The 11252-nt window shown below is 38.8% G+C and overlaps 2 protein-coding genes across 7 annotated transcripts in view; one reads left to right on the forward strand and one right to left on the reverse strand.

Annotated features, from left to right (window-relative positions):
* Nucleotides 1-5352, forward strand: part of BCAR3 (breast cancer anti-estrogen resistance 3) — a 130568-nt gene extending 125216 nt beyond the window's left edge. For 3 of the 4 annotated variants that reach the window (XM_019531087.1, XM_019531089.1, XM_019531090.1), the window contains one exon: nt 527-1205. In XM_019531087.1, the coding sequence (XP_019386632.1) occupies nt 527-714 (188 nt within the window). In that variant the 3' untranslated portion in view covers nt 715-1205. Of the gene's footprint in view, nt 1-526; nt 1206-4495 lie in introns of those variants that run through there. The other variant, XM_019531088.1, reaches the window with a different exon arrangement.
* FNBP1L (formin binding protein 1 like) overlaps nt 2010-11252 on the reverse strand; it is a 67357-nt gene continuing 58114 nt past the window's right edge. For 2 of the 3 annotated variants that reach the window (XM_019531093.1, XM_019531091.1), the window contains 5 exons: nt 8940-9049; nt 8053-8185; nt 7424-7518; nt 5977-6125; nt 2010-5600 (listed from right to left, as the gene is read on the reverse strand). In XM_019531093.1, coding sequence (XP_019386638.1) covers nt 5422-5600; nt 5977-6125; nt 7424-7518; nt 8053-8185; nt 8940-9049 — 666 coding nt within the window. In that variant the 3' untranslated portion in view covers nt 2010-5421. The remainder of the gene's footprint in view (nt 5601-5976; nt 6126-7423; nt 7519-8052; nt 8186-8939; nt 9050-11252) is intronic. The other variant, XM_019531092.1, reaches the window with a different exon arrangement.

The following is an 11252-nucleotide window of genomic DNA, read 5'->3' on the forward strand; positions in this document are numbered from 1 at the left end:
CCTCCCCCCTCCAAGTCCACACACATGCAGTTTGAGTAATGATCAGTCACTGGTGGGTAACTGAAACCAAGCATCATCATGTGGGTGGTTGATTATACTGGCTGGTAGATTATACAGGGAAATTATAGACAGTTAAAGCAGGCAACACCCCTTGAATGCTGACATTTTTCAGGACCTGCCACTCATCTGACTTCATCTAACAGGTTTTCATAGATTTTAAAGACCAGACCATTAGCCATGAGGCCAAGAGCCAAAACTTTCCTCAGTTATCAGAATAGCCAGTGTCAATTTTCTTTTCATTAACTCAGAGCCATGTATGTATTCCTGCAGCATGGCTCACAGTAAGGGATTTTAGTATTTGTCCAGCTTTTTTCATAACTCCAAACATGAAACCAATAGCATAAAAACAAGCCCAGCTTTTTAAAACAGATGTTGCTTTGAAGGAATGCAAGCTTAAAAATCTCTTCCTGCCAAGCACATGCCTGTCTGAGTGACACACTTCTGTCTCTCTTATTTTCCTCATTAGGCTTTCAACCAGATGAAGAGATGAGTGAGATCTTCAAGACAGAATTTCAAATGAGACTGCTGTGGGGCAGCAAAGGCGCACAAGTAAATCAGAGGGAGAGATACGAGAAATTCAACCAGATTTTAAATGCACTATCTCGAAAATTAGAACCTCCTCTGGTAAAGCAGGTGGAACTATTAAATATCTAACAAACTCTTAAATAATTATCTTAAACGGTAACCTCCAAATGATCATCAGTTAATCCAGAAAAAGGTTTTTGCTGATTTGACACTGCACAAGCCTCTAGCATTCACAGGATCCCTAGGACTTGTAAACTGCACAATGCACATTTATGGGTTGTTTAAAATTACTACTGATTTCTAAATGAGTTATTTATTTGTTGTTAAATATGTAGCCATGTTATTTTAATGATCCCTGAACAGTCAGACTTAACACATGGCCCTTTACAAGGTTGTCCTGAAGTTTACCAGATATCACCTTTATAAAAATGTCTATAATATCCAGTAGTTATTACATCTGATGTTATTTCACTTAATGTTTTCAGTTATGAAACAGTCTAGTGTAAATAGAAAATGATAGTAGGTATGTCATTTAAAAATATCAGTTGTATGATATTACTTATACAAATATGAAACTGTACATATGCAGCTGTGAATTAAAGTATATCTTTATGTGAACTGTTATGCATAGTATCACTGCATACTATAATGGAGAATTAACAGGATCATTTTAAGGAAATATCTTTTCTCTGCTGCCACAACACAATATTCAAATTGCAGTGGACTAGTTAGTGATTATTCCCTCTCTAACATCTGCCAGTGTACATTAGTTCACTTTTTCCCACTAGCTGTCCTCACACCGAGGGGAAAAAATTAAAACCCTATCATTGGCTTAGAGACCGGGCATCCTTTCAAATACCAAAGGAGGATAATCCCTGCAGGGATTGTTTACTTATGACAGACAGATCACTGCACACACATTTTCATGTGACTGGAAATCCAAAACCTGTCATTTATTCAGATGGGAAAGCCTGGGACATTGATATTCATGTTTCACATCTGTACTCACAAGTCACTCCCAGTAGGGACTGAATTCTTTAAGATGGGCCCATAACACCAGCTTGGTACTGTGTAACTCCTCATACACCCTGCAAGTTTTCTTGTAATACGCAGCATTCCAGTAGCAGTTACAGAACGAGAACCTCAGTGGCAACTTCCACTTCATCAGTGCACTGCCGAAACTTCAAGCTCAGAAGCTAAACAGATGTTGCAGCAGCTAATTTAGTCCAATGACACCCTAATCCACATTTAGGTCCACTGCAATCATTTCAACTTAGAGAAGCAAGTCACCATCCAAGAGTAAAAGTAGCAGAATCTGGCCTGATTTGTTAATATTACTTTCTGTCAGTTAGAGAACTGCAGCATTAAAAAGAAGATACAAAAACATTCCTCTGAAGTTGACAAAAGACAAGAGACAAGCTATCTTAACCATGAAAAGGTTCTTTTTTTATTCCATGAAAATATTCTCAACAGAGAACACTATTTTTAAACAAAGCATTTAACATTTAAGAAATCAACATGTGCACAAAAGGATTAAAAATTACTGGAAAAATGTAAGATTCCTTAGACAATTCACGTTCAGAATAGTGATTTATAACTAGCTGTGCAAGTACAAATGGTTTATTCTATATTTAATAACCCTCATACAGGTTGCATTATCCCTTATGAAAGCAACTTGCTTTCAAAGGAAGCAAATCCTGGTTTTAGAAAAACAAACAGTAGCATGAAAAGAACAGTTAGTCCTTTACCAGGAAGTGCTAACAATGACCTGCAAGGCTGTTAGCCAGGCAAACCACTTTGCAGAAAAAACACAGATCACATTTCCTTCTCTAACTTTAAAATAAAAAAGCACTAGGTTTAAAAAAAAACTACACTATGTAGTTTGTCAGTATTGAGTAATGTCACATTATATAAATAACCCTGTATACAATATCCAAAAATCTAAACTTTAGCATTTAATAGCCCCCAAATGTAATACGCTAGGTCAGCTGGGTAATAGTGGTATACGTAACAAAGGAATTAACTGCCACACAAGTCACTCAGATTCAGTTTTACTGGTAGTACGATTTCTAATAACACTGACATATTTTTTTAAAAGAATCCAGCACTGCTGCATCCAAATATTGCTTCAAAACCCATGGAAAAACAGGATGTTGCATTATTCTTTCCGTAAACAGCAAGTGCCTGGGTTGATGAAACTTCAACTGATACAGAGATCCCTCCCACTACCTCCCCTATCCTAATGTTACCTATTAAAATCAGATATGATACATTCTATTAATAGAATCACAAATGGGAGACAAGACAACATGAGCAGTAGGGGCTCTGCAGACAACTATATTTACATATATAAACATATCCAAATTTCAATTGTTTACAAGTAAAAGTGCACAAAGATCATTACAAAGTATCACTCAAATTTCAACTGGTCCATACAATGAAGCATCACCTGGGAACAGATCTAGCACTGCAGTGATTAAACTGGAGTGTCATAACCCCAAATTAAGAGACAATCAAGAAGAAATTTCCATAAAAATTATTTTAAAAACATTCATTAAAGTAAAATGAACAGACCCATGTCTTCAGTTTCAATGCATAAAATGTATGATGCACCATGTATCACATAAGGTAGAGCTCTAGAAACCACCTGCTGTGGCTACCTCAGCAGCTGCAGCACTGTGGAAGGAGTTACAGGAGGTCATACTGAGCTGAGACCCAAAGCCCTTTGTGGGATACTGTAATGGTAGTGTTGGCAATCAACAGATTTAGGCACTCTAGTTTAAGGCAGCGTCTGAATGGCAAGCAGTTGACTTCTAAAAACAGTCACTTGTCTTCTGGTGGTGAATCTCTATGTTGTTCATGCCAGGTTTTCAGTGCTCACTATAGGTTACCGAAGTGCTGAAGATGGACCACAGTTCTAGGAGCTCCTTTGACTGCACTGTCAGCTAGAGCTGAGATGTGTTCTTTTCCCCAAATCAACAACATAAATACATTAAGGTTCACATCAGTTATAATGCTGAAAAACTGGAATGTAATGATAGTTGCAGTAGGAAAGTTATAGCAGCACACATGGACACTGGGATGAAAACTTTAGTACAAGAGATATTTAAACAAAGTGGTTTTGCTACACATGAAAAAGAAGATGATAAGCAATGGAGGAAAAAAGTTAGACTGACATGCCTGAGAACTCTAGACATGCAGGAGGAAGTTAGGGCGAGCACGGAGGTGGCATATGCAGACACTGACAAATGACAGGGTCTTGAATGACTACCAATTATAATGGGGCTGGAAAAGAAGACAGTTGAGACAATAAACTAACAAACTGGTGAACAGTTTGTGCAACTTTCAGTACTTAGGACCATGATCTGGTTGCCTTAGTTTATTCTGTTGCAATGGAGTCCTATTTTGCTGCAGAAATTTAAGAATTTGTAACAGGTCCTTAGCTACATATGGCAATGCTGAGAATGTTAGTGAATAAATGTATGTCTGCATGCACTCATGCAACTAGCTTTCCCCTCTCATGGTGCCTCCCAGCCTAATGCCCTCCCCAAAAGCAGCTGCATGTAACCTCCTTCAACATCTCGCCCATTTTCTCAGAAACCCGCTTCAGGAACCTGCAGTCCAAGAGGAAAAAGAAAAGAACAGAGTTACTGAAGGTCTTCGGAAGACAGAGAGGTGCTCATTTCTAATTGGCCTTCCCAAATGGCTATTCGACCTTGCATTTAATTCCTGAAGAATTAACCACATTTGATAGCAAGCAACAGCTTTCCAGGTTTTTTTCCCCAACAGAATTTCCAGCATAGCCAGTTTTCTAGTACTCAAATAGTGCAAGTTAACTTCTAGTCCAGGTTCATTTAACATTAAGTAAGGAAATGGATGTACAACTAAACGTTGAATATTTAATTCATAGGTAATGAAGTCTGAAGCCTAGCTATGGATACCAAGCCCCTTGTACTGGGAGTCTAGAACATTTGTCACAACTCAAAAGCAGGTACTTGCCAAAGAAGAGGCCAGAGAATGCAATGGGAAAAAACATATTTTGTGGCATTTTAACACTGTTGTAACCTCAAAAGTATTTCCAGTCCTAAGCAGTGTTATTAAATGCACAATAATTTTGGTCCAGTACCATTGGGAAAAAAAAGCAGCCAGACAACATACATACATGGGTAATTAAAGAGAACAGAGAAAATACACAGAATCTTCCTGAGTGCAAGTTTTTCTCTGAGAATCAGAAATCTTGATTTCCTTATGAAATGAAAGCTGTCAAAATATTTACAAAGCAAGTAAAAAATATGAACGTTTTCAGTAACTGAACTCAGTTGTTAGAATGCTTTAGTTTGTCTTTTAAGAGTTTTTGGCTATCCATGTAGCACAGTTAAAGATGCTGATGAAGGAATGCTGAGAGTCTAAAGAGGCTTTATAGAAATTGCACCTTGGGGAGTGGGTTATTGTCTGGTATACTGTCAGACAGACAGAATTTTAAATTACTTGCTGAAGTAAATGAAAATTAAGATCAGATTGAAGAAAAGAATCATTAAAAATATGGTGACTTAATCAATATGTCAGATTCAATGATTTATAAAAGATGACCACTAAAAGCAGATAAATACAAGGCAAATGGCACTGGTCAAATTTGCAGACCCATTTAATAAAAAAACTCCCCCTTCCTGCCCCCTTTTCCCCAAGTTTTACTACTGGCTAACTCTGAAAAAAAATTAAGTTGAACTCATAAAGAGAACAGACCACTTATGCCTTTGGAAAGCCTAATACTTCCATGAAACTGTGATTCAGTGTTTTCCCTCTGGGATGTACAGCTGTAAACTGTGAGTGTAGCGTTTAGATATAGGTTACTGCACCTTTGCTACTTTTCTCTAGAGTTACATCTATGTATGATGTTGGCACATAGCCTTCCTCTCCGTTCTGTCTTCGAGCTCTTGTCCATCCATCTCCTTTATCTTCCTCAATTACATATAAAACTTCCCCTTCTTTCATTGCCAGGGTGCCTTCATTGTGACCTGAGAAAAAGAGAGACAAAAGTCCCAAAGCTCAGGAAGAATTTAAAGCAAGTTTTTTCTCAATATATAATTTCCAGATATATAAACAGGAAGTACCAAAATCCATGGAAATGAATATATGAACTACCATGAGTTTACAGACAAAAATCTGGTCCCCTGTTGTAGAGTTGAATATATGCCAATAGCTGCTTTAATATTTTTCTTAAAACATTGCAAAGGTATATTTCTCCTGACCTTAAAACCAGCTGCTTAATGTTGTTAGGTTATTTATGGAGAAAACAGAAGACTGTCCTAAGAAACAATCCATATGAGGTCGGGGGGGGGGAGAGGGGGGGCGGTTAACTGAAAGTATCATATTACATGGCATTAACCTTACCATCAAAGGGATAGATTGCTTTGCAGTGTCCGATAGCTGGTAAGGGATCATCATCTTCAAATTCATCATCAAATTCATTAGGGTGGGCATGCTGCTGCTGTGGGCCTCGAACTTCCTGGTTTGCATCATCTGTGTAGCTTCCCTCGGGGCTGTAACATAAAGGTCACAATCAGGACAGTATATTTCTCAGGGAAAAATCTTTAAAAAAAATCTTTGCAGGCATCTTCAAAAAGGCTGCTGTTACCACTGAGATCAATCACATCAAGAAGATCTGCCAGCACTATTTACGTTTACTCATTAAGGTTATTTCTAACAGCAGAAGGCAGTTTCTATCTGCTAAAACAAACACCACAAAAGCACAGAGGGTGTTATAGAATAGGAAACTGAACAGTGGTCCCATGTGCAAGTGGTCTGTTCATTTAAAGAATGGCCCTTCTGTGATGGCACATACTGTTCATAGCTGTCATGCATTAAGTGTAGACTCCTCATTTTCCTTAACAAGAGAGGTAGTAAAATCTAAAACCTTAGGTCCATATACATGCCCTTTGATACATATAGGTTTGGCAGGATTTAATTTTTATCAATAAACATCAATTTCACCTGTCACTCCCAAATGTACAGAAAAATACTTCCATCAGTAATCATCAAAATTAATGGAAAGGTAACATAAAAAACCGCCCAAATCTGGGACAGGGACAAGGAAATCCAAGGCAGGGGGCACCTGTGTAATCAGGGCTTGCTAGGAGTTCGGCCAGGCCAGGAAAGAGCTCTGGGAACACAGAGGCAGCAGGCACCCAGCCTGGGGCAGGAAGCAACTCCCCACTCACTGCAGCCCCTTATGGCATCAGCAGAGGGGTGGCCTCACTCCTTGCTGGCCATGGCCTCCTGTCCCATCCTGTCCCGTCCCCCCCGCTCCTCCTGCCCCCAAGGCAGCAGCTGAGCCCTGGGGGCACCCCCACACACCCTACTTCGAGCATGCAGGGGCCAGGTTGGGTAGGAGCTCTAAGAACATGGGGAGAGGCAGCATGATCAGGACAAGGCATACAGGGATGCCCCTGGGGCCCAGCTGCTGCCTGTGTGCTGCCTGGAGGGGTGGGAGGCCGTGGCCTTCAGCCAGGCTGCCCCTCTGCTGGTGCCCGCCTGAACCCTAAAAATTTAAATCAACATCAATTTAAAAAAGAACAAAAATACAATATAAACAAAAATCAATGAAGTCCAAAAGAGAGTCTTAGAAATAAAAATGGATTTTAGCCATCAAAATGATTTAAAAAAAAATTAAATTCTGCCAAGCCTAGATATACAACATATCTGGAAACTTGAGAGTTCTAAGGAGAGTCACTGCTGCGTAGAGACCATATGGTTGCAGGGAGAGTAGCTATAACAATAACATCCAAAACAACTGAAAAATTCAAGATAGCTTCAACAGAAGGACAGCTGAAATAATGACCTCTCTCTTCCCTGTGTTACAAGATGGTTGATGTCACTGCTGTGCCGCCTGTCACTTCTTGCTGCTACTTTACCTTCAACTTCAGAAAGCCAAGCCTTTCAAGAAAACATAAAACAACCAGAGTCACTATTAACAGAAAATCCATTCTGAACCAGCAAATGCTCCATGTCACCAAGTTTAGTTCTTCAACCCACTTCAGAGAATGGAGTTTACATGCTAAAATGGATCCCTGTTGTTTGTTAAATACTGCATATCTTCATGCAAACCCTCATTCTTGCTGTTCTGCTTGAAGATCAAAGCTATCACCTCAGTTTGGCCAATACTCTCAGTAGCTGGTTTTGAGAAAATGTCAGAAGCCCTCACTTTGAAATACTTAACACAAATCACAGAAAAAGTGTGAGATGTAGATTTATTGTAAGGTTTTACTTAGCATTTTTGACAAGCAAGTATATATTTTCTCTATTGAGCTATGGATATGTATGTAAAGGAGGGAAGGAAGAGCACTCTATGGAAAACTTGAGTCAAGCCAACTTCTTCAAACCAAGTAAATTTCTGACCACTGTTTGTAATCACTGGGGAAAACAATGTTTCAATGCATCTTCCATGAAAGAGCTTAATAGGTGTTTAACCTCATTCTTGTGTATTTCCATTCGAAGACGGTCCATGTTGCTCATGGTCTCAGCTAATTTTGGCTGCAAACTGCCTGGATCTCCCATCTGTGGGTTTTTTTCATAAACATCTTTCATTTTGATAAGTGCATCTCTGTAATAAGATACATGGACACGCTGTCAATATGAGCACGTCTCTCTCAGTTCCATAAACCTAAAGGGATGATTGTTCAAGCAATACTTTATTCACCTGGGCCTGGCCCATGACTAGGGCTCCTGGGTACTACAGTATTACAAGTAATAAATAACATTACTAATAATTAAGCAAAGCATTGGAAAGGATAACTATAAATATAAGCTCCTCCCTGCTCCAAGGAACTACCGCCCTCAGGGCAGGAAGGATGAGGAAAGCATTCCTGTCTCCTCAACTTTCACTCCTCTTAGCTCTTCTCCAAGGGCAGACACCAGCATTCTGCTTCCCCTCCCAGTGTCTTTGTGTACTCTGTGCACAGACAGTGAAAATGTTGGTTCCTCCCTACTTCCTCTTCACTGTAATCTATTCTAAACCCACCTCTCTCAGCTTTTCCTATAAAACCTAATTTCTAAAGGGTTTCTAATTACCCACGTTTTCTAAGGGGATGCACCAAAAGCAGGCGACAGACCTGCTTTTCAAAGGTGCTGATCACCTGTAATGCCACATACGGTATTCACAATGGGTAATACAAAAACTGCCATTAAAAACAGAGAAGACTTGTAACAACAAACCATGTGACCATAAAGCATAGACACTAACAGATTCAAAGGGTGGACAGATCACTTATAGCACTTTAACTTTAAATCCCTTTTGGCTTAAATGAGAAAACTATAAAGAAACAGGTGAAAAATTGATCTGTAAGCATCACACTTACTTCTGGTCTGTTTCTTTCTGGAGTTCTCTGTTAAGTTCATCAATTCTCTGCTGCAGCTTCTTACGTCTTTGTTCTGGGGGCAGGTGGCTGAAATCTTCCAGTGCGGGGCCCTGCAAGGATAAACACTGTTATCAAACACACAAAGTCTAAACTTCCTATAGTTATTGCTACTAACAATCCACACACAAACAGTGTTCACTGAAGTGAGGCAGCAGGATGGACCTCCTTAGCAACTATGCTATACACACAGATCTGTTGACAAACACCTAAACTAGTAAATGTGCGTTTTTACTGCCAAAATCCTTAGTACTTCCCTCCTTTTTCCCTGCCATATTGTTTTGTTCTGTCACTTCATGTCTGAATTTAAAGTGGACACGTCTGGGAAAGGGACAGTCTCTAATCCAATCCATATGCTGAAGCACCAAGGACAGTTTTGGACACTGTCAAAATAACAAATGAGAAAAATCTATATATGCCAGGAGTCACACACAGATGGACTGTTAGCTGACCTAGCATACACACCAACAGAACCTGACTTAATAGCTTTTGTGAGCTGTGAGGAAGCAGAGACTATATTTCTCTGTTTTATAGTTTACACCATGCAAAACTTAGTTTGCGAGTGACCAATGTGGTCAACTTGAAAAGCAACAAAACTTACAAACAAAATGTCAATTCAAAGAAAGTTTCACAATAGCAGTAATCATTTACTGACCCTCAGCAACATCAACAAACAAAAATGGTTTTATGTGCAGTTATTAAACTACCTAAATTGCCTTCATTTCGGTGAATTACGCCCCATCACCAGTATTCCCAGGATCAACTTACTGTATGCTCTTGTTAAAATGATATTTAACTGTGGCAGATTCTTTTGTACATACACCCAGACCTACAACCCAGTACTGTCAGACTCAGATCAAGAGGAATGCTGCCTCTGCCTTTAATGACAGCTGGGCTGGGTTCATTAATAATTTATAATCGATAAATATTTAAACAGAGAAGCCAAACCGCAATTCTTCCAGCCATTACAAAAAGAGCAGAGTTCATAAGCTAAGAACAGGAAGCACTAACTACTGTATCAAACCATAATTCCAGCTACAACTCAAAACCAGAAAAACACTGAGTATATGGTTTGCTATCTCCCTGATCTGTCTGTTTCTACCATCAAAAGAAAAACAACACAAGTGTGATATTCATCCCAAATCATATACTATTTCCCTTTAATAATTTGGTCCGTAACGCCATAGGCTATCTTTAAGAAGAAATGTCACCAACTCCTATACGTGAACAATAATTTTTAACACATGTATGTCTAAGTCCTTCATTAGGTCCTGCTTTATTTATTGTAAACGTAAGCTAAAATTTTACCAGGAATGAAATGAAGTTTATATAATATATAGATGGCACTAGTAACATCAAAACCATTTAATCAGACTGCACTAAATGAAACCTACTGAAGCATTTCAAGTCACAGTAGGAAGTTCTGGAAGAAGAGCAACTTGTTGCTTCCTCATTAATAGTGAAATTCTGCATAAAACTACCTTCAAGCACTCAAGTCACGTTAGCTTTAAGTTACTATGTAAGTAAAAAAAATATCCACCATGGACCCAATCCTGCAGAGGGGACAGTGACCTTACCACAGCATAATACAAGATGAGTATGCCTATCAATTGGTTATGTGGGTGCACATGAATACCCTTGTAAAGGGGTTTCTGCCAAAAGCTTACACCTTAGTGACAGATACATGTCTCCATACAGAAGGAGTAGGAATGCATGCTTTTGGGGGAAAAGATCAGGTTCATGTTTTAGAGTTCATAATACTAATTACTAAAAATGTTACACTGAAGGCCCTAGTTATTTAGACAATTGTTTTAAGCACAGAAAAAGGAACAGCCATTAAAGGGTTACCTGCAAGGAGGAAAATTTAATAAGGACAGCATGTCTTCTAACCATGTGAGGATTCTGAGTTAGATGAGCACTGACTCACAAAAACCAACCCCATGTTTTAAACTGTTTGTCTAAAAAAAATTACTTTTCCTCTAACTGCTTATTTGCAGCTCCTTGATGTTTGTGATATCACAAAAAAGTTTTTTCAAGTCATCCAAGAAAGGGAAGGAAATCAAAAACCACTGTCTCTAGCATAGAGTATGCACAACCACTAGCACTTTTTTTGCAGAAAAAATCCTTTCAGGCTTTTTTTTTTTTTTTTTTTTTTATATATAATAAGAAATGAAAAAAGGATAACACTAGAGGTCAACAAAATGAGGGGAAAAAAGAAAGAAAAGAATGATCTTCAGAAAAAGCACCACAATATAT

The sequence above is a fragment of the Crocodylus porosus genome, unplaced genomic scaffold (genome assembly GCF_001723895.1).
Source record: "Crocodylus porosus isolate Cpor-Errol unplaced genomic scaffold, CroPor_comp1, whole genome shotgun sequence".
NCBI classification, from domain to species: Eukaryota; Metazoa; Chordata; order Crocodylia; family Crocodylidae; genus Crocodylus; species Crocodylus porosus.